The 24,256-nt window shown below is 41.8% G+C and overlaps 1 protein-coding gene across 2 annotated transcripts in view; it reads right to left on the reverse strand.

Annotated features, from left to right (window-relative positions):
- AGAP2 (ArfGAP with GTPase domain, ankyrin repeat and PH domain 2) overlaps nucleotides 1-24,256 on the reverse strand; it is a 292,090-nt gene that overhangs the window by 137,981 nt on the left and 129,853 nt on the right. For both annotated transcript variants that reach the window (XM_082244606.1, XM_082244605.1), the window contains exons 2-3: nucleotides 22,548-22,606; nucleotides 6,571-6,658 (exon numbers count right to left, since the gene is read on the reverse strand). In XM_082244606.1, the coding sequence (XP_082100732.1) occupies nucleotides 6,571-6,658; nucleotides 22,548-22,606 (147 nt within the window). The remainder of the gene's footprint in view (nucleotides 1-6,570; nucleotides 6,659-22,547; nucleotides 22,607-24,256) is intronic.

The raw sequence follows: 24,256 nt of genomic DNA on the forward strand, positions 1-24,256 counted from the left end.
CTGTTTGTGGGGAAAAAAGGACGTCAATTTAATTTGGGTACAGCATCGCACGACCGCGCAATTGTCCATTTAAGTCACGCAGTGCCGAATCGCAAAATAGGCCCTGGTCTTTGAGCAGCCAAATCCTCCAGGGCTTAAGTGGTTAAGTGTATCTAAAGCTAAGTAAATATTTTTGGAGGTGGTAGGGAATGGTTAAAATTGGAAAGACTTTCCCTTTCTGTTCCAAATACAAGAGGAAGGAAATCAAAACCTCTCTAAAATTAGGAGAGACCCTTCTTATCCTGCTCTAGTGACAGCATCCAACCTTTGGATTTCTCATCACTTTCTGTGGTCACTATGGCAAACAGAGCAGGTGAACCTCCCCAGCAACTACACAGATAGTAGTTAAAAAATGGCAGAGCTTCAAACCCTTATGTTTAGTAGGGTTTTAAAAACTGTATGCAAACCCTAAATCTTTGTTTTTATTATGTCTGGCATCGTGCCTTACTGCATACAGTTTTCTTAACCACCTCTGGACCGAAAGGATTTGACCCCTTAATGACCAGGCCATTTTTTGCAATTCCACACTGTGTTAATTTAACGGACAATTGCGCGGTGGTGTGACTCTGTACCCAAATAGAATTTATGTCCTTTTTTTCCCACAAATAGAGCTTTCTTTTAGTGGTATTTGATCACCTGTACAATTTTTATTTGTTGCGCTATAAACAAAAAAAAGAGCGACAATTCTGAAAAAAAAAAATAAAATAAAATAATTTTCACTTTCTGCTATTTAACATTTCCAAAAAAAATCAAAATGTTTTAACATTTTAGGCCAATTTGTTTTAAAAAAAATGCAATAAGCGTATTTTGATTGGTTTGCACAAAAGTTATCGCGTCTACTAACTACGGGAAAGATTTATGTAATTTTTATTGTTTTTTTTTTTTTTTTACTAGTAATGGCGACGATCTATGATTTTTTGCGGGACTGTGACATTGCGGCAGACAGATTGGACCCCTAACTGACATGTTTTACACTATTGGGGGGACCAGTGACATTACTACAGTAATCAGTGCTAAAAATATGCACTGTTACTGTACTAATGGCAGGGAAGAGGTTAACGCTGTGGGTGATCAAGCGGTTAAATGTGAGCCTAAGGGAGTAATTCTAACTGTATGGGGGCAGGGCTTGGGAAATGATCACAGAGACCTGTGATCCTATATAGAAGGCCTGCAGCTAGGGGGGCATGCTCGCCCCCTAGCTGCAGGCGTGCGACCAACGTAGACCTACGTCGGTTCTCACAGGAGGGCCAGCCTGCCACAGTAAATTGGAGGTGGGCGAGTGGTCCGGAAGTAGCTAAGCAAATGAGATTCATAATGCCAAACATACAGAAAAATAGATTTAGGGTTAACATATGTACCTCTGACACCAAGGGAGACAAGTTCACCCAAAATGGCATAGGTGCCAGTCACTTTGCAAAACATCAACAAGCTTAGTTTAATAGCCTAACTATTTCACCTCCTTATATGGTATGGAGGCTTCTGTAAACTCACAGTCTATGCTGGCTAGTATTCTCCTCAGTGCAAAACAGCTCCTTGGGGAGGGAGTAGTGGTATTTTGGGTATTCTTTTCTAAGGCAATATAACTAAAAAGGTTGTTATTTGGACTTACTCCCCATGACTCCTAAGTGTGTAAAGCTATAGATGCTTCCTCAAAACTCAAATAATATGCAATTTCTCAGTTGTTCTACAACTTAATAGATATTTCCCTGAAAAGGAGACCCCTCTGGGCAAAACCAGGGAATCCTTACGGGAAATCCTCTGGAAATGTTGGTCCCAATTATTTATTGCGTCCCTAGTTCACACCTCTGGGACAAATTCCTCAGTGATTGGCTAGGCTAGTAAATATTCATAACTCAGCCACCTAACCCTTCTAAAACAGACAGCTGGAGCATACTTAAAGCGGAGTTCTGCCCTCGGGGGTCAATTTGAGCTAAAATTACCCCCGGGACAGTCAGGGCTAGTACATTCCATAATGGATAGCCTCTGAACTGTCCCGGGTCGAACTTACCTGTAAGAAGAAATACTTACCTCGAAAATTTTTTCTCCAGCGCTGCCATCTCAGGTGTGGGCAGCTGAATCCGCAGCATTCCTCTCCGTGTCCTCTTTGTGACATCGGAGTCCCACAATGCACTGCACCGGCCCCGCTTGTCACTTCCGGTGCAGGCGCGGCATCCCTGCACAGCTTCTGGGCATGAATGCCGCGCCTGCACCGGAAGTGACGAGCGGGGCCGGTGCAGGCGCATTGATTCCTGGGAGCGATGACGTTCAGCTCCCAGGAATCATCGCAAACCGGAAGTGACGGCGCGGCCCGCGGCCGCAGAGGGAGGAAGTGGAGGGAAGGTGAGTATATTTTCTCCTATAATAAGGTAAGTGACCAAAAAAAAAATCACCAGTATCCATTTCTTTTTCAGGTTCCCCTTAGCAAGCGGATGGCCCAAAATCGATTTTATCGATTTTGAGGCAGGAAATCCGCTTTAACCACAGCTAACAGAAGCAATAAACCACTTAAGCTTAGGCACGTTCGGAAGTGATGGAACCCTCAGGCTGGTTGTAGCATAAATGTTCCCAGTAGATTATTAAATACTAAATCACCAACTGTAGTAGAGTCCCTACAATAGTAAAAATGTGTAGTTTAGATCCGACATCTCTGTATGGCAACCTATAACTGTGAACAATGAAATGATCTGGAAAACAACACCAACAACAACAATTTAACCAACTGATCCTGAGACTAATTTAGTAGCCTATCTACTCCTTGAACCAACTTATTCATCAAAAAAGTGGCACATTTTTTAATTTGATTTAGCATCACCTGCCCCATTGTGTAAGGTAAGCTGTCAGTAAACTGTCTGTAACTTTTTTTGCACACATTTGGCACTATTTCTCATTACATGTGTACAACTTTTAATGATAGACATCTTAGAAATGTGCACCATCTTCTACTCCTAAAGTGTATTCTAAAGTCAAAACGTTTATTTTAACTTTAGATGGAATAGGACAGGATTAACACCCTTGCAACACAGACAAAAAAAAAAAATATTGGCACGTGATATAATTATACACAAAGCTAGAAATGAAAAACAGACTACATGGCACAATATGGCCAACATGGCATTTGTTAAGGACAGAAGGTATACTATTTTCAATCTAATGACATTCCAAGTCATATGAGATTAATTCCTTTCTAACATGTGCATCAAAAAATGTGGTATATATCATTACCTGTCCATGTGGTCTACAGTTTGTTGACCGCACCATTCACACATTTCGGGTGCGAATGAAAGAACATATTACCAACATAAAGAAAGGCTTTCCCAAACATAGCCTTTCGAAGCACTTCGATTCCCACCATAATAGAAACCCTAAGGGTATTTCTTTTATGGCCATAGATCAATATCACCCCCACTGGAGAGGTAGCCATATTAGGAGGGAGATCTCTAAGCTAGAAACTAAATGAATTTGCTGGCTGAGATCTTACAGGCCCTATGGTTTAAATATTGAGTGGGATATCAATGCTTTTATAAATAATAGCTAATTATCCTTATATGCATTGGGGCTAAGTTGGCCCTTTTCTCCCCCTTTTTTCATTTTTTTCATAAGTAAAATATTTTTTACTTTTTATGTATTTATTTTTTTATTGTAGTCTTGTATTTTGTGTTTTTTCTGAGTTATTTTTGTTTTCTAAGTTGTTTCGACTAAATGACATTGTATATATTTATGATGCTTGTGTATATACTGTCTTTTTAGTATTAATATTTTGTCACATGCGCTAATTAGTTACTGTTTCCAGCCACTAGATAGCGTTACCAATGTCCTCTCGTGAAGGTTATGGCGACATCACACATTAATTTATATCATATATTAGAAATTTTTTTTTAGTTAGTCCTGGTGTGTCTTCAATACTAGCCAGTTCATGTTGCCGTTATTTATATATTTTTTACTAGTTTGATTTGATGTGAGATCCAGAATTATTTCTACTTTTCTTCCGTTAGTGCTTAGAGGTTTGCCAGATGTTGTGGCTTTCCTTATGGAACGCATCTGCACTAGTTTGCCGAATGTTGTTATTTGCCTTATAGAACGCATCTGCACTGGTTCCAGTTAAGGTGTTGTGACATGTCCACCTCCGGAATGCAGCCGTGTCACATCTGGCACACTCATGTTGACATTAGTTCGGTCTGTGGCGCATCTACGTAATTTCTGGTAAGACAAGGCGTTATGCCCACCTTCTGGAATGTAACCACATCACTTTCCTGGATTCTTAGTTGATCACTTTCTGGGTCTCCAATACGTTTTTTAGTTTTGTTTTCACTTCCGGCCGCAATGATATATATTTAGGGATAGGCACGTACATAGCCACGCCCCTGGTGATGTCTGTTTATGACGAAACGCCTCGGGAGGAGCCAGGTCATGTGACGTCGCCACGTTGTATAGTCGGCCATACTGTTGGTTGGAAATATCAGCTACATTATGAGGGGCTACGTGCGTTTTTAATGTTTCTGTTTGTAAGTACTTTGGCTCTTATAAATAAACTGTTTGTGAGTATTACTGAGCAATGAAGTTCCTTCTTGCTTATCCTTACATACATTCCCTGTGAGAGCTTATGTGTGGTGGATTGTGCCAGTATATTAAAGATCATTTATGCCATAACAGGGGAGAGTTGGAGTGAGACATGTCTAAGCTTTATTGACTACTCTTGAACAAGTAGTCCATCTTTCGGGTTAAGGGTCAGTGTTAACTCTTTCCTCTGGTGGTGGATACTTCCCAATACCTTCCTGTGTGGTTCTGCACTTTTTTGGACTCTTCCCTTCAAGCGGAATTCCACCCAATAATGGAACTTCCGCTTTAGGGCCTTCGGACATGCCACATTTGGCACGTCATTTTTTGGGGGAGGGGGAGCAGGTACTTTGACAGGTACCCGCTCCCACTTCCGCTCGGGCAGCCTAGGCGGTTCGAGCGGAAGTTATCCTCTCCCCCTCGTCCCTTCAATCTTCTAGGGCACGTCAGAGGTCCCAGAAGATTGCACGTTTACTCAGGACGCGCAGCGCGATGTGCGCACCCGGCTGTGAAGCCGCAAGCTGTCACAGGCGAGTGCCCACACTAAAGATGCCGGCACCATGGGGAGAAGAGGGAGAGAACCGAGACTCCCCCCGGCCACATCGCTGGACCATGGGACAGGTGAGTGTGTGTTCATTAAAAGTCAGCAGCTACGTTTTTGTAGCTGCTGACTTTAGTAAACACAAAAATCGGTGGAACTCCGCTTTACAGCTGCTTTTTATTACACGTTGGACTTTAATGATATCTTAAAGGTTGCATTTGTGTGATACTATTTTTATGTTCTTTGACCAGGAGAATTGTGTTAGCAGCTTTTTATTGTTATAATAATACTTGTTTATCTATTTATTAGCGCAGGTGATTTCTTGTTTTTTTTACATGGCACAATAGCCAAACAGAAAAAAATAAAGTTGGTTTACAAGATAGTGATAAATGCTCTTTGGTTTCTACCTCTCTCATGTGTATGCCAGGTGAAATCATAAGAGCTGTTAGATACCGAGTCATTCATTATACCGGAAGACATATTGCAAATTTAGTCTAGAAAATACATAAATACCTAATATATTTGACAGTTTCTGTATATTACAAATGATATGATGAAATGTAATCCTTCACAGTGACCAAGCACATGGAAATTCATTGAAAATGCAAGAATAAAATAGTATCTATTTGACTATATGGCAGTGGTAAACATAACTTGCCAGTTACTTGTGTGCAAAGAAATATGCCAGCCCCCTTTTACATTCTGTTCATATGCATGCTCTCATGCTATGTTTATATCTAGCTGTTGGCATTATGTCTTTTGATGTTGCCACAATCAATCGGCCACATCATAGTTACACATCTTTATTGAGATTACGTCAGTCTATAGAGAATCACTGCACTCAGAAGGGGAACAAAAGACCTTCTGATCACGTAAGCCCACACATGGCTTCCCCTGAACCCCCTACTGGGTTGGCTTTTTCTTTTAAGCCCCTATGCATTAACACAGGTTATGCAAGCAACATACCCATGGCTTCAATATCCCTATAAAAAGAACAAATACAGTGGAAAAATACAGTATGCACAGCAAAGGCATTGATAAGAAAAGCTGACACTCATGCGTCCTTTAAAAAACAAGCAAATCTTAAAAAAAAAAAAAGTAATTTGAAAAAAAAAAAGCATTGGAATCCACAACACACTTGACAGAAAAGTACATTTTATAGCAAGGCATGTTCAATTATATAATAAGGTAACCATATACAGTATTTGTACTTCATGAGAACAAAATACACTCAACTATTGACATTGAAATACAATTCAGGTCTACAAAGGTTCAAAAGACCAGCAAGCATATACTTGTCTAAACAGCTAACTCAATTAATATAATATTTTAACTTTATGAAATTCTCTTTTAGCCCTCTTGACTTGTTTTCTGGTGTGGAGAACAATGGGTAAATTATCACTGAAAATGTACAGAGGTGGTTATTGCAGACTTACTTTCTGGTGCCTCTAATGGCAGATAGGATCCAGTAACAAATCGGTGAACCAGAGAAGATTTTGCACTTTTGACATTACCCAGAACTCCCTAAGAGAGAACAAAGGAGATAATAATGAGATTTTTTTTATCAGTTATAGTAACAAAAGATCATCTACAATAATTTATTTTATGAAAAAGTTGTGGTATGGATTGAGCTAGAAGGACACAGAAGAGGGTAAAACTATTTATTCAAACATGCCAGCAGCTTTTCCAGTAAAAGAGGCTCTGTCACTTATAAAAAAAAAAAAAGCTGATAGCATTTATAAAGTGCAGCCACGTGTAGATGACTGCCATGCCTGCAGTAACTCTCATTGTTCTCTGCTACTCTGCTATCGCCAAATGCTAGGCTATTCTAAACGAGGATAGCTTCGGCACTCCTAATCCTGTAGGAACTTGCCCACCTCATAGATATTTTTAGCTAGCGCCACTCAGTAAAAGTGCTCCAAATTTAAAAATAATTACCTCCAATTCATACTGAAGAAAGGAAAAGGCTGCTCCAGGTGTATAGTGTGTAGTAATTGCCAGGAGATAGGATATCCCATAGAGTGCTGGCCCCGGCCCACCTCCGTGGGAACACTTGTAGAAAAAGAAATAGCCGCACATCCAGGGATTCCAATAAGTTTCAAATACCTTTAATTCAAAAATGATGCAAGTGATGACACCAAAGACACCGACATGAAGTCTCGTAGCGTTCATGTTGGTGTCATCACTTGCAACATTTTGGAATTAAAGGTATTTGAAACTTATTGGAATCCCTGGATATGCGGCTATTTCTTTTTCTACAACCTCCAATTCATAGATAATGAAACTGGAGGTAATTAAGACCTACTCTTAGTTGGTGTACAGAGACAGGCAGAGTGCCCGTCCCTGTCCGCAGTGTAGCAGAGTGGCATATTCACTGCTGCTGCTCTCTTTCTGTTACTGGTTGTTAAGGAAGCTGTCAGGTTCAGAGCCAACAGCCTCCCAACAACCAATGATGCATATGTGGGCAGAGCATGATGGGCAGGCTTGAATGCTAGTTCCTCATCAGTTCTGCACTTGCCTTGTAATTGACAATAGGCCATAAGCAAATTCTTTAGTCAATAGCAGGCTGTCCAATGGCTGAGAATTCATCCACTGCCTGCTGTCAGCCACAAGAGGTGTGGTCCTAATTGGGAACTAGTGTCTGTGAATCCCCATCAGGCTCTGCCCCCAAGTACCGAACTCTCCCACTGCTGCGCAGTGTTTGTGACAGCTTCAGCGGTGGGGAGGGAGTGCCGCTGTACTGAGGTCAGAGTTTACATATGGTCACCCTGCTCTCAGTGCGCCTCCACACTCCGTGCGTGCCCCAGGTTCATGTATTTGTGTACAACAGGTAGATGAATCTGTTGCCCATATTGTCATTTGTTATGTGGAGGCCAATTGGAATTCTAAAGTGTGTCTTAGACATTCTTTAAGAATTTCAGTGAATGACTGATTCCTTGTCATGTAATTCTGCAGAAAAAAAATATCAATCAGCTTTTATGCCTAAATTGGCTACTAACATAACCACTATAATCTGCATACAAAATAACTACTAAACATGTCAACTAATCACATTTTTGCAGAGGTACGTATACTTCTAAATATGAATAAATAAATGTTAAAGCATACATATAGTAACAAAAGATGACTAGATTTTCCTTTCACCAGTTAAAGCTAAAAAAAATCTACCATATACGTATCTCCTATACCTAGTGGTAGTCCCTCAGGTTGAAACAGCCCAATGTTTCCTTGCTTTTCCATGTTTGAAGACATCATTGGCATACCTCCCAACTTTTTGAGATGGGAACGAGGGACACTGATAAGCATAAGTATATAGGCATAGGATACCCCCCCCCCCCCCTGCCATACACCCTTAGAGAAAAATTCTACAAAAAAAAGATTAGTTAGTGCTTTTTTTTCTATTCCCTTATATTGGCTTTTGAAATTTAGAAATGCAGAATTTAGAAAGTTGAAAGGTTTAGCACTGGGAAACACTTTTTGAAAGATAAAAAGTGCATTTTATATACAACTTTATAGATCAGACCAAAATGAGGGACAAATGAGGAGGAAAGAGGGACAGAGGAACTTTGTTCCAAATCAGGGACAGTCCCTCAAAATCAGGGACAGTTGGGACCCATTCATTGGGTGGGTTCAGCACTAATTGGCTTTCAAGGCAGAGGCGGACAGTCAGTACCTTTGCCACATACCCATTCCTCTTGGCAAGGGCAGACTCAGAAATAGTAGGGAGTCAGTGGACCACTTGGACCCAGAGGGTGGGTACTGTAGCCAGCAGGTAAGTATACAAGATCTTAAATTACTATCAGCAAATTGATAGCTGCATTGGGTATGAATTTTATATATTATATTTTATGTCTATGCCAGTCCTGTGATTTACACAGCTTCGTCATTCAGTACAGCCCTGTCTGGCAGGACAGGAATAACAAATGGGGGAAGGGGGTAAAATTAAAATACATAGGACAATCGGCGTGCATAAGGCATAAGGTAAAGACAGGTATCATGTGGATGAATCCATGCCACAATAGTAATTTATAAAAAGCCGAAGGCCTAGCAACCTAAACACTAAGGAAAACATAAATAAGGGGGACAAGTGGGACTTTATATGAAGTGCATATTGGTTGGGCTGTATAACATGGCTAAAGTAAACAAATGGGTGTGCAACCAAATAGTAGAAAGAACAACATTTTAATGATAATTGTCACCATCCATACAAAAGACCAAAAAGGCATAGGTATAAGTATAAAAACGATGAATACAAAGGTAACACAATGAAATAACGTATAAAAACACAGTAATCGAGAGCTGATGGATCCTGAACAGATGAAGCCATGGCTAAAATTGGGCATGTAAAACCAATTCGATATAATGGGTATTGAAAGGAATGCATGGTAACGGCTCTACGCGTTTCGTGGAGTAAATTCCACTTCTTCAGGAGCAGATGCATCCCTTGTCACTGCAAAAGAGAGAAAAAAGAGATCCCCCTTATAGACAGTAATATAATAAACATGGTAGCAGATAAACAGGCGTAAATGGAGAAAGAATATAACAGCCCGATCTGAGCCAGCTTCACCCTTGGTACTTACAGCTTGATGATGAAAAAATATGGTAATGTACTGTGTGGGCAACAGTGCAACCGGGGAAGACGTCTCACCGGGAGCTGTGGGAGCCCGGTCTCCGGCCAGTAGGGGACGACAAGAGGACATCAAAAGGAAGAATTGAATAAACCCAGGTGTGTGGAGTAGATGGCATAGATGGGTAACTAGCCAACGGATACTGCATATATATGCAGTATCCGTTGGCTAGTTACCCATCTATGCCATCTACTCCACACACCTGGGTTTATTCAATTCTTCCTTTTGATGTCCTCTTGTCGTCCCCTACTGGCCGGAGACCGGGCTCCCACAGCTCCCGGTGAGACGTCTTCCCCGGTTGCACTGTTGCCCACACAGTACATTACCATATATATTTTTTCATCATCAAGCTGTAAGTACCAAGGGTGAAGCTGGCTCAGATCGGGCTGTTATATTCTTTCTCCATTTACGCCTGTTTATCTGCTACCATGTTTATTATATTACTGTCTATAAGGGGATCTCTTTTTTCTCTCTTTTGCAGTGACAAGGGATGCATCTGCTCCTGAAGAAGTGGAATTTACTCCACGAAACGCGTAGAGCCGTTACCATGCATTCCTTTCAATACCCATTATATCGAATTGGTTTTACATGCCCAATTTTAGCCATGGCTTCATCTGTTCAGGATCCATCAGCTCTCGATTACTGTGTTTTTATACGTTATTTCATTGTGTTACCTTTGTATTCATCGTTTTTATACTTATACCTATGCCTTTTTGGTCTTTTGTATGGATGGTGACAATTATCATTAAAATGTTGTTCTTTCTACTATTTGGTTGCACACCCATTTGTTTACTTTAGCCATGTTATACAGCCCAACCAATATGCACTTCATATAAAGTCCCACTTGTCCCCCTTATTTATGTTTTCCTTAGTGTTTAGGTTGCTAGGCCTTCGGCTTTTTATAAATTACTATTGTGGCATGGATTCATCCACATGATACCTGTCTTTACCTTATGCCTTATGCACGCCGATTGTCCTATGTATTTTAATTTTACCCCCTTCCCCCATTTGTTATTATGACCAGGGATGGAGGCACCTCAGCCTTGTTTAGGCGTTGCCTCATATAAAGTCCCAAACCTTTTCCTTTGTGGCAGGACAGGAGACCTGCCTCTGCTGCAGTTTAGTACCATTTACAGCTCTTGCCCCTCGCCCATCCTGTGACTGGACACTGACAGCCAGGAAAAGCAGCAGACTGATAAGCCTATCTCTCTGTCACACTGCTGTCTCCTCCTATCAGTATGCCCCTTCCTAGTACATGAGCACTGCAACGCAACTGTTTGGCTCCTTCTGCTTTAATGACATATTCACTCATTTAAAAAGTGCTTTATGTAAATAAAAATTTGCTCCATGACATGGAAAAGATTCAGAACACATTTACAGTACATATTACTTAGTGTAATGACTTTTACAGCTAAGGAGAAACTCTAACGGTAAACGCTGCAGCAACCCCTGTACAGTTCTTAATGTGTTTGACTGCACTGTAAGGGTACATTTAGACATGCATCCAATTCTACCTTTCCTCTGAAGATGATTTGCATTCAGATTGCACTTCAGAGGCTACTGACAGGTGGTGAGGCAGCAATGCGACACCTCCTCAATGCCTGTTTAAATTTTTGTTGTGCCAGCAAACGTGCGGGGCATTTGCAGTGCTTCCCCATTAACTTGAACGTGCAGCGTGCAGCACATCAACAGCTACATGTCAGGTAAACTTTGCCATGGGAGAGAAGAATCATGGCATGTGAACACCCCCATCCGCTGCCCATTGCAGCCTAAAGAGATTGTAAAGGCAGAAGGTTTTTTATTTTAATAAATAAAAACAAAATTGCAGTGCTCAGTGATCACTGAGCGCTGCAATTGTTTTTCATTTGTGTTTTGGGTGTATGTATATTTTGCACTATTTTGCAAGCAGCTTTATTTACATATATGTTTAGAGCGCTGACATTTACTTTAGAAGATTTGCACATTTTTATTTTAATGCATTCTATGCATTAAGATTAAAAAAAAACCTTTTGTATGCAGCATCCCCCTTCAGCCCCCCTAATATACATCTGAGCCCATCTTTATCCAGCGATGTTGCAGGAGTGTCTAAGCTGCCTGGGATTCCCCTCCTCATTGGCTGAGACAGCAGCGCGGCAAGATTGGCTCCCACTGCTCTCAATCAAAATCATTCAGCCAATCAGGAGAGAGAGAGGGGCCGGTTCATAAATGGACACAGGGAGCTGTGACTCAGCTGGGGTGCCCCCATAGCAAGCTGCTTGCTGTGGGGACACTCAACAGGAGGGAGGGGCCAGGAAAGCTGAAGAGGGACCTGAGAAGAGGAGGAATCTGGGCTGCTCTGTGCAAAACCAACTGCACTGAGGAGGTAAGTATAACATGTTTGTTATTTTTAGAAAAAAAAATAGACTTTACAATCACTTTAAGCTCAACTGCACATTTTTGGAGGCTCCCAACCACACGTCCTACACTTCTAAAAAATATTTGTGTGGCAATACAAACAAAAAATATTCTAATGCCTCTTATTTTCAAAGCAAAACTGTCATGAGAGAGATTCAAAGGCCATTGCTGACCTCCTTTTGAAAATACCAGTTCCTTGGCTGTTTGCAGCTGTAATGCAGAATGAATGCCCTGGAAAAGGAATGTAGATCAGGAAAGTCCGAGTGAGGTGAAGAACTGATCGTCATACGTGTTCCAGGTTGCTGATGCAAAAGAGATACAGTCTACCAGCGAGGCAACTAGACTATTCAAGAAAAAAGGACGTCATGGCAGCCTCCACATGGTAAATGTTTTCTTTAGGTATCCAATTTGGGAACATTTTAAGATTAATCTTGACCCTGTCCTGTGTGATTAGTGCTAAGAATTTCTTCTATAAAAATACAAAACATATAGTAGCCTATTTATTATACAATTTGGTAGAAAAGAGGGATGGCGCACTAAGGTGTGGGAATAAGCCACGTATCTGTAAGTCAGAACACTGTTAAATGGATATTACATTTATATACATATATTGTATTGAAGCCTTCGCATCCTTAGGGCTGCTGTGGGATTCCTCTTCCCCTTTTTTCCTCCTCCACTTCATTTACATTTTTTTATTCTTCATTTTCTGTCTGCCATTTGCTGATTGTTTAGTTTTTATTCCGCCCCTCTCCTGGGCTTTAAATAGCTCCTGGTTGCCTGTTGCCGTAACTTGATAAAGCGCATGCACGCAAAACTTGTAGTTACGGCAACCAAAAGCTTGCGTCCCATCTCCTACATCCGGTCAGCGTTAAATCTGAGTTCTGGTCGTCACTTCCGGTGAAGTGTACAAGGGGACATTTCTGGCAATAGCGCCTGATCCGGTATTCGGTCTGTGTAGCGGCCGCACACAGTACCCGTACGGTTACATTGATCCGCATCGATCCGCATTGGTGTTCTTCTGGACCCCCGGGATTTTACATTCCTCCCCCCTCACTACCTTCGTGTTTGGGTCATCCTGCTCTCCCAGGCATGGGAGCCCCACAGCACCCCAGAGTGATACCGGAGACTCCAGGACTGGTTTGTTTTTAATTTCATCAATAAAACTTCCATGACACTCCTTTATTAACACCATTTACCAGTGTTCTGACTTAAAGATACATGGCTTATTCCCACACCGTAGTGCGCCATTCCTCTTTTCTACCAAATTTCAGAGTCTGCACTTCATCCTGTGTCAGGGATTTGGCAGCCTAGGTGTCACAGCACTCATTGGTCCCTTAGGGTCCATGTACACTGCAACTTGTAAACGGCCGTTTAGGAGCAGTTGGGCGTTTTTTTCAGAAGCCCCTGAACCCACCTACATGTTATCTTATCTGTCCATGTACACATGGTCGTTTACAGTCATTTGCAGGCAGTTGAGTTCAGGGACGTTTTTTGGAAAGCAATTATTTGCGTTCGAACGTGTGTTTCCCGGCGTTTCAAACGCAAAACCATTTTTCCATTTTAAAGGGGAATGATTTTTTTGACCTCTAGGAACGGTTTTAAAGGCAAACGCCCGCTAAACGCAGTGCAAACGCGACACAACGGACGTTTTAAACGTCCTAAAAAAAAAAAATTCCAGCATTCAACAAGGCCCCGTGTACATGAAAAGCCTTACCCCACAGCCAGTTGGTATCACGATCCCACAGGAACATATCCAAGGGATTAGCGCCAGGACAATTTTTTTGTTTGTATTTATTATACAAGACTGTACACTTCTTACTATTTGTTACATTTTTTTGTCATTGTTTTTAGATTTAAATAGATTTGGAAAAGGTTAGAACTTCTGTGCGGTTCTTATTATGGCACTTTTCCACTGTAAGTACCGGCTCGTACCAGCTCGGCTCTAATCGGCCCTGCTTGGCCCGGTTTGCTTTTCCACTGCTGGTACCGCATGGTATAGTGTCGGAACGGTTCGGTACGGTATAGGTTAGCTTTTCCACTAAAGTAGTACTAAAGTTAAGTGGGTGGGATAACAACGGGGTGGGTGGGATTCTCTGACCAATCAGTGGCTAGTAGTGACTGCATGCAAAGGATTGTGGGATATGGTACCAGTTTGGTACCTGTTGGAACCACAATCGAGTAGGTACTGTTTTTTCAGAGCCGTACCGTACCGTACCGTTCGGTTCCATGCAGTGGAAAAGCAAACCTATACCGTACCGTACCGAACCGTTCCGACCCTATACCATGCGGTACCAGCAGTGGAAAAGCACAAAAGCGTGCCAAACCGGTACGGTTCCATGCAGTGGAAAAGCGCCATTAGTGTCTCTGTCCATACTGGGGGGATTTCCCCTCACTTACTGTCCTGAACATAAGACAGGTAGCAAGAGAAAATCTCCCCAAAATGGAGGGAAGTTTACTACATTGTTTCATTAGATGCATTATATTTTGTTTTAAACTCTCAAAATGTAGTTGTAATGTAGAATGAAGGACCCTATACCATACTCCCTCTGCAACTAGTTATGATGGCCTTCTTCATCCCTGTCCGACAATGGACAGTAAAACATACTAAACGGTGTAATCTTCCACTAGTTGATAAAATGATGGAGAGTGTAATTATAATTGATGTCAATACAAACTAATTACCTCATTATTCTCTTTACAATTGGCATGATCTAATCAATTGTGACAAATTAAAGAAGTTTCATTTGCAAAGTAATTAATTAGCTAGTGGCATGACCAGTTCAACTATTCTCTATGGCACTTGATTGAAAATAAGCCACATTTTGTTTGGCAGAAAATGATGCAGCACTTCTGACGGGAACTCTGGAAATCACGTTCTGCACTTTTAATCTCTTCAGCCCCCTAAGGTTTTACCCCCCTTCATGACCAGGCCATTGTTTGCAATATGGCGCTGTGTTACTTTAATTGACAATTGCGTGGTCGTGCGATGCTGTCCCCAAATAAAATTGACGTCCTTTTTCCCCACAAATAGAGTTTTCTTTTGGTGGTATTTGATCACCTCTGTGGTTTTATTTTTTGCGCTATAAACAAAAAAAAGAACGACAATTTTGAAAAAAAAAAAAAATGATTTTATGCTATAAAATACACCTAATAAAATAAAAAAATAAAATAAAAAAATAACATTTCTTCATCAATTTAGGCCAATATAAATTCTGCTATATGTTTTTGGTAAAAATAATCCCAATAAGCATATATTGATTTGCACAAAAGTTATAGAGTCTACAAACCATGGGATATTTTTAAGGAATTTTTATTTTTTAAATTTTTTTTTTACTAATAAAGGCGATCAGCAATTTTAAGCAGGACTGCGACATTGCGGCGGCCAAATCAGACTCCAAGCAACACTTTTTGTGTGACACGTGACACTAGTACAGTGATCAGTGCTAAAAAATATGCACTGTCACTGTACTGGCACTGGCAGCGAAGGGTTTAACATCAGGGGCGATCAAAGGGTTAAATGTGTTCCCTGGGAGTGCTTGTTAATTGTGTGTGTATGTGTGTGTGGGGGGGGGTGATGCGTAAGCTGGGGGAAGACAGATATTTGTGTTCCTGCTTAGCAGAAACACAAGATCTCCATCTTCCCCTCTCACAAAATGGTGATCTGCCTTGTTTACATAGGCAGACCGCCGTTCTGCCTCTCCTGAGAATGATCGCGGGGTGCCGGTGAACATCGGGTCCACTGGATCTGCTGATTGGCTCCCACTGTGTCCAATCACAGCAGGAGTGGGTCGCCAGCAGTGTGCACTGGTCCCAGACTCAGTGTACGAAATTATGTACAGGTACGTAATTTTGTGCAGGAGGGCCACTTTGTTGCAATATATGTGCGTGGGGGCGGTCCAGAAGAGGTTAAAGAGCAGATCAGGACTTTTATAGTTCTTTTAAAAATTGGATTGCTCCTTTATACATTTATGAACCTGTGGAGAAGATATACTATAACTATGGTATAGCAGCACCCTGAAAAAAAATGAGCTTTGTCTGGAATTCCTGGTGCACTTCCTAGTATGTGAGATTCTGTAGACTGGTAGCTGCATATCTGCAGAGTGCGATATAAGACTACTAATCTCAGAAGATTTGGAATAAAATTTGGTGATATCACTACTTTCTGCTCACTGTTCTTCTGGAGGCGCTAAGCAAATATTAAGAAGAACTCTAAGGGTATATAAACTACTATGGCCACCACAACACAGAGGCATGATGCAGAGCAAGGCATGGGAAGTTAGTAGGCAGTCCCTGGGCTACAAACAAGATAAGTTCGTTCTTAAAGTAATTGTAAAGTCTCGTGTTTTTTTTTTTTCTTTTTAACCACTTAAGCCCCGAAAGATTTGGCTGCTCAAAGACCAGGCCCTATTTTGCGATTCGGCACTGCGTGACTTTAACGGACAATTGTGCGGTCGTGCGACACTGTACCCAAACAAAATTGACATCCTGTTTTTTCTCACAAACAGAGCTTTCTTTTCATGGTATTTGATCACCTGTGCAATTTTTATTTTTTGCGCTATAAACAAAAAATGAGCGACAATTTTGAAAAAATAACAATATTTTTCACATTTTTTTATATGAAATTATAAAAAAAATGTAAAAATCGAAATTTTTTAACATTTTAGGCCAATTTGTTTTCTGCTACATATGTTCGATTAAAAAAAATGCAATAAGCGTATTTTGATTGGTTTGCGCAAAAGTTATTGCGTTTACTAACTACGGGAAAGATTTATGTCATTTTTATTGTTTTTTGTTTTTTCTAGTAATGGCGGCGATCTGCGATTTTTTTTGCGGGACTACGACATTGCAGCGGACAGATCGGACCCTTGACTGACATTTTTGACACTTTTGGGAGTACCAGTGACATTGACATTACTACAGTAATCAGTGCTATAAATATGCACTGTTACTGTAATAATGACACTGGCAGGGAAGGGGTTAACTTTATTGGTGATCAGTGGGTTAAATGTATCCTTAGGGGCGTGATTCTAACTGTGGGGGGCGTGGCTTGTGATGTAACCACAGAGACATACGATCCTACATAGCAGGATCGTGTAGTCCCTGCAGTTACACCAGGGAGAATGACAGGCGGCTTTGTTTACACCAGCCGTCTGCCTTTCTCCCTCTCCTGCGGGAGCTCGCGAGTGACCGGCGGACATCGGAGCCGCCAGTCACACGCGCGGGGATCTCAGTGAAAGAGTGGGGGCAGGAGTGCGCCTCCGGCGGCGCGCGCTCGCCCCCCACAGGCGGCTGAGCGAGTGATGTACCCATACGTCACTTTGCCCAGCAGCGGCCTCCTGCCGCAGTATATCTGCGATGGGCGGTCGTTATGTGGTTAAACAAACATATTAAACTTACCTGCTCTTTGCAGTTGATTTTGCACAGAGTAACCCTGATCCTCCTCTTCTTGGGTCCCTCTTAAGTGCTCCTGGCCCCTCCCTTCTGTTGAGTAACCCCCACAGCAAGCACCCGAGCCGAGTCACAGCTTCCTGTGTACATTCAGACACAGAGCCGTGACCCGGCCCTGCCCCCTCTCTCTCCTGATTGGCTGATTGACTTTGATTGATAGCAGAGCCGTGCTGCTGTCTCAGCCAATGAGGGCGGGAGTCCAGGGCAGCTGAGAAACTCCTGCTACATCGCTGGATAGAGATGGGCTCAGGTACATATTGGGGGGCTACACACAGAAGGTTTTTTTTATTAAAGTGGTTGTAAACCCACTTTAAAGTCTTTTGCCTATAGGTAAGCCTATAAAGAGGCTTACCTATAGGTGCTATAAATATCTCCTAAACTTGCACAGTGAAGTGAAGAAGTTACTTTCATACGAAAATTCCCGTACGACAGAATTCAACTTCAGAAGTGATATAATGTGTTGAATTGTTTTGTATGTATTCTTTAGTTTCCAAGCATGCCTAGTCTTGCTCTTATGATTTTTTTCGGACAAAAACTGTACCAATTAAATGAAAATCGGACGTTGTGTTCACGTATGATAAACATTTTATAGCCTGCACATTCAGCTTTTGTCGTCTGAAAATTCGTAATTGGCTATCGATCTATACTAACGATCCAAAAATCGGCAGATCGTTCATCGGACGTAATTTTACTTCCGATTTTCTTACCATGTGTAGGGGCCTTAAGGGATGTGATGGATTTTATGACAGGACAGAGCTCTGAATTGTTTACATATGCCAAGCCCTGTCCATCCTGTGTGTTTGCTGATCAGTGGGTGCTGGCAGTCATTCATTGGTCGGCACCCACTGATTGGCTTCTGCTATGACTAATCAAAGCAGAAGCTGTGTGCCCCCTACCTTGAAGTGGATAATCATGTGTATACAGTATATGTGATTCTGCATAGAGCGGCTGCGCTTTAGCAGTAAAGCTGCTATAAGGAGGCTGCCAGACTGGTTATATATAGGACAAACAAACTGAAGCCTTAAGCCTAGTACACACAATCAGACAATCGTACAAAAAATACCATGCTTTTTTGCAATAATCTGATCGTTAGTACACAGCTTTCAGCTGAAATTACCTGAAGGGACAAACACGAACTACAATACAATACATTACATCACTTACGAATCTTTATTCTGTCGCACAAGAAGTTTCAATGCTTTAGTAACCTCTTCATTTTTAATATGGAGACAAACATGCAAACATCATAATCTCATCGCCTGTACCAGGGTTTACTCAGGCTAAAACTTTTCAGGCAGTTACAACAGTTGTTTTTTATTTTGCAAAGAAAATTTTTCTCTACAAGGCCACATTCCCACTTGTGAATGGGCCCAACACAGAGTATATGCAAGATCCCCACTGGGGGTTCCTGGCGATTAGCTTCCGGATTCTAGATACCGCTTGCATGTCATTTCTCATGCAGCAATTGCCTGTAAGTGACTGGCCCTGGACGCAGACAGTCTGAACAGGTGTGAATTTAACCCTATGAATAAGAGCTGACCACTGTAACCCCCTGTCTGTGTTATGGGATTTGTTCTACCCTTGTAACCATCACTTTTGTAGCACAGCTTGGTCTACATTTAGGTCAAGAAAAATATAAAGTGTGAAAGAAAAAAAAGGTAATTAAATACTGAATACTATCATTACAGGTTGTAATCTCATAAATATTTGTCTCTTTAACCACTTGCTGACCAGCCGCCGCAGTTATACGGCGGCAGGTTCCCGCAAATCACTGTACCTGTACAGGGGTTCGCAGTAGCGTTCCTGCGGCCAGAGGCACATGCCGGCGCAGACTCGACAGCAGGGAAGCCGAGGCATGGGGCCAGCGCCCGCGATTGCCATCAAGCACACGCGATTGCTCCCCTCAGGCCCGAGGAAGGAGTGCATGCTCCGCAAACGTGTCGCCACCTGCGCCATCACGTCATATCCGGGAAGTGATGTAAGGAGGAGCCCCAGTGCTTTCCAGGAATCAGGAAGTGCCGGTAACCACCGGCAATTACTGTGGGAGCCGCAACCGCAGGAGGCCATCCTGCATTACATCACCAGATAGACGGTTTTCTCCCTATGGATACATTTAACAATGCCCAATTACATGCTCGTTTGTGAGAACCATTGCACATGTTTTTTACTTGCATAAATCCTTCATACTGCACTCAGAGTGGCGCCTGTGTTCTCATTATTACAGTAACAATGCATATTTTTAGCACTAATTACTGTAGTAATGTCACTGGTCCCCCCAAAAGTGTCAAAAATGTCAGGTAGGGGTCCGATGTGTCCGCCGCAATGTCGCAGTCCCGCTAAAAATTGCTGATTGCCACCATTACTAGTAAAAAATAAAGACATAAATAAATAAAACTGTCATAAATCTTTCCCCTTGTTTGTAGGCGCGATAACTTTTTCGCAAACCAATCAAAGTACGTTGAATGGGATTTTTTTAACCAAAAATATGTAGCAGAATACAAAGTGGCCTATAATGATGAAAACATTTGATTTTTAAATAGTTTTTTTGGGGGGAATGTTATATAGCAGAAAATGAAAAAAATTGTTTTTTTTTTCAGAATTGTCTCTTTTTTTGTTTATAGCACAAAAAATAAAAATCGCACAGGTGATCAAATACCACCAAAAGAAAGCTCTATTTGTGGGGGAAAAAAGACATCAATTCTATTTGGGTACAGCATTGCACGACTGGGCAATTGTCCTTTAAATTAATGCAGTGCCAAATTGCAGAAAATGGCCTGGTCATTAAGGGGGTAAATGGTTAAGAGGACCTTTAATGCCTATTTAATGAGTTGGTAATTAGGATACCAGGATACCTTACAATTTTTCCAACAATTTATTGAAAATATAGATTGGGGGTTATGTGTGTAGCTCCCTCCTGGGTAGGTGCTAGAAGAGAGAGTATCGTTTTTTTGTCTTTTCTGCTTTCCACAGAGATTGCCAGGTAAATTTAATTTGCTCTCTACCTACCAGAGAGCAGGATCTGCTAGTGAGGTCTGCTCATGATGCTCAGGTGCAGCTCAGTTTGTTTGAAGTGTTTCCCACTGGTCCAATAGAGAGGCATATCGGACAGTGAGAGGAAACCTGACAAATGAGTGCTCAGGTATTTAGTACAGCCCTGGTGATTGGCAGAGGAAAGTGCCTCGGTGCATGCTGAGATACTGTATAAATGCCAAGGGCACATGTGCTCGGGGTCTTTCAGCTGGAGAGCGGGGTCTTGGAGGGAGGGGGCAGCTGCCCCTCCTCTGTAGGAGCTGCCATGCAGCCTCAAGTGGTCGACCTGAGGGTCGGGAAGTCAGAGAGGAGCTGAACCCAGAGGTCCTGCAGAGCTGACTGGAAGGGAGACACTGGAAAGGATCTGATTTCTGCTACAGTGAGTACAGTTCTGTGTCATGGGGTCTGTTCTTCTGTGGAAGAGTCAGTGGATGGGTGTCAGTCAAGGGGATGCTGGAGAGTGTCCTGAAGAAAAAGGGGTTGCAACAAGTCTGCTGCTAGAGAAAGCAAGAAGACTTAAAGCAGAGTTCCACCCTGGGAAAGATTTTTTTAATAAAAATACCCCCGGGACAGTCAGGGCTAGTACATTCCACAATGGCTAGCCTCTGAACTGTCCTGGGTTGCACTTACCTTTTAGAAGAAATACTTACCTTGAAAAAGTATTGTCCAGCGCTGCCATCTCAGGTGTGGGCAGCTTGAAGCCAGCGCGATCCTCTTCTGTGTCCTCTTCCGTTTTCTTCGGTCCCACGATGCACTGCACCGGCCCCGCCATCACTTCTGGTGCTGCAGTGTCATCCCTGCACAGCTTCTGGGCATGCCCAGAAGCTGTTTAGCAAGGTATGACGGCGCCTGCACCGGAACTGACGCCAGGGCCGGTGCAGGCGCATTGATTCCTGGGAGCGATGACGTTCAGCTCCCAGGAATCATTGCAGGCCAGGAAGTGACGAATCGCCGTGGGGGAGGAAGAGGAAGTAAGGTAAGTATATTTTCTTCTAAACCAGGTAAGTAAAAAAAAAAAAATTGCAATTATCCATTTGTTTTTCAGGTGACCCCGGGCATGAAGATGGAGGTAAGTTTAATTTTAGGGTGGAACTCCGCTTTAATTCTTCCATACAAGTGGCAGTATGTTTAAAGCAGTATGACCGCTTCAACAAATAACCTGGTGGAGACAAGTGTGAGTTGTCCTTATCCACTGTAAATAGTTCCAGTCGGAGTATCCCACTATTCCCTTCTCTCATCCAAGTTCCACAATAAATATAAAACCAGAACCCCTGCACTGTTTATTGAGTAACGCGCAACTGGGATTAAGGATGGATGAGTGAACTCTCCCCTAGTGACTGTCTGCAGGTAATCAGAGGAGGCCCAAGAAGTCATCACACAGCAAGCCCTACGGCAGGGATCCTCAAACTACGGCCCTCCAGCTGTTGCGGAACTACACATCCCATGAGGCATTGTAAAACTCTGACATTCACAGACATGACTAGGCCTGATGGGAATTGTAGTTCCTGAACAGCTGGAGGGCCATAGTTTGAAGACCCTTGCCCTTTGGGGACAGCACTACATGTGATATTGCTATTTTGAACAAAGTAATTCTTAGTGAAGTTCTTGTACTGAAGATCCATGGCTAACATGGTACAACATCTTGGTGCACATAAAAACTACAAAAGAAAAGAAAAAGTATGTGTAGGAAATGCATCTCTCTAGAAGGTAGCTAAGCTAAGGAAGTATGTACTGTTAGCATTGTATTAGAACCCTTTTTTGTTGGATATAATGCTGATTATTATTAGAATTTTGGTCTAGAATTAAAAAGATATTGCAACAGAAGTATTACAAATCATGAAAAGGACTGTCATATTTGCCATTGGACTTGTATTTTAAATACATTTATAGACAAACATAACTTGATAACTCACCACACGTATTTCTGGTACTGTGCGACTGAGGGTCCATTCTTGGCTATTGATTACACATTCTGAAAAAAAAGCAAAAAAAAAAATGGAATTAGTAAAACTGCGTTAATCTATATTGTGACATTTTAAGCAACATTTTCTAAATATGTCGTTCCCAAAGCATAGTTATAAATGCTCAGCCACGGTGTCACTTGCTGTTGAACCACAATCAGGAACAGGTATTAACAGATGCATGGAAAGTATACTGTGATAGATACAAAAATATATATTTTTTTTTGTTCCATGATAGATACAAATATTAAAGAAATTCCCTATCAGGAACGTAGCTTGTAAAATTAAGGCATGTGCATGTAAAACCAAGCCAGAGACTCACAAATATATACCTAAATCACGCATTAAACATACGGTGTTAGAAGAATTTGAATAATAATCAGTCCTTGATGTGTGTGAAATCACAAGCATTACATAACAAGCTTTAAAAGCGGAATTAACTGCCACACAAAATAGGAAACCTGTACTGAGCGGAATGTTAAAAATGCCATTGCTGACCTCTATATGAAAATAATAGTTATCTGGCTATCTCTGGCTTTAGGGATCTCTTCACACCTAGCCGTCCCAGATCGCAGGCAGAATTGCCCGCGTTTCTGAATCGCCACAAAACGTGGGAAGCGCATATAACCCCTGTTACTTTTAATGGCACCCCAAAATGTGGCGCGATTTTGCCGTGATTGTTGTTCGAAAAATTGTGGTAAAATAGCGCAAACAAAATTGTGCAAACAAAATCATGGGACGTCTGTCACCCAAAAGAAGTGCGTTTGGGGCGTCAGGCATCCCATGATTTTGTTTGTGCGATTTTACCACGATTTGTCAGGTGACATTCGTGGCAAAATCGATCCGCGATTGGGATACCATGAGCAATGGGGATCATAAGCGTGTCCCAAGCAAACATGAATGAAGCAAAAATCAGAGGAAGTCGTGTATTTGTTTTGAGTCAGTATCTCAAAACACTTTAATCTAGAAGAAAATCATGATAGCCAGGTAGCTAGCAATTTCAGAAGCAGAGGTCTGTAATGGCAAATGCAAAGCTTTGTCAGTACAGGTTTCCTTCAAGTGTAACTGCACCTTTGGGGAAAAGATGAAATGGCTAAAGAACAGCCTGAGCCACATCCTTCCTAATTCATGCACATTGGTTCGAATGTATAACATCATCTGAAAATTTGTGGTCAACTCCCCTTGCAAAAATCAAGCATGGAAGGATATTTACTAAATTATAGTATTTATAATTATTATACTGCTTGGTAATTTATCACATAATGCTGCAACTGCAAACAAGCTGGTTTATTGAATAATCACTATCAATGCCAGAATAGGACAAAAACCTAATTTTGCTCAAATCAGCTGAAGAATAATACTGATGTATTCTGGCACCTCTATCAATCCATGTTAGTACTGGCTTTCAAAAAGGATGTGGTCTGGCTGCGGTCCATTTTACACTTAGCCACACATGCTCTGACTTACCGGCTCTTCCTGTAAACACCATTCCCATGCAATTTGGCACCTTTGGCACACAATTAAGTTGGTCTGAGGACATGTACAGTATCTCACAAAAGTGAGTACACCCCTCACATTTTTGTAAATATTTTATTATATCTTTTCATTTGACAACGCTTTGCTACAATGTAAAGTAGTGAGTGTACAGCTTGTATAACAGT

This window comes from Pelophylax lessonae, assembly GCF_965119305.1.
Source record: "Pelophylax lessonae genome assembly, chromosome: 2".
NCBI classification, from domain to species: domain Eukaryota; kingdom Metazoa; phylum Chordata; class Amphibia; order Anura; family Ranidae; genus Pelophylax; species Pelophylax lessonae.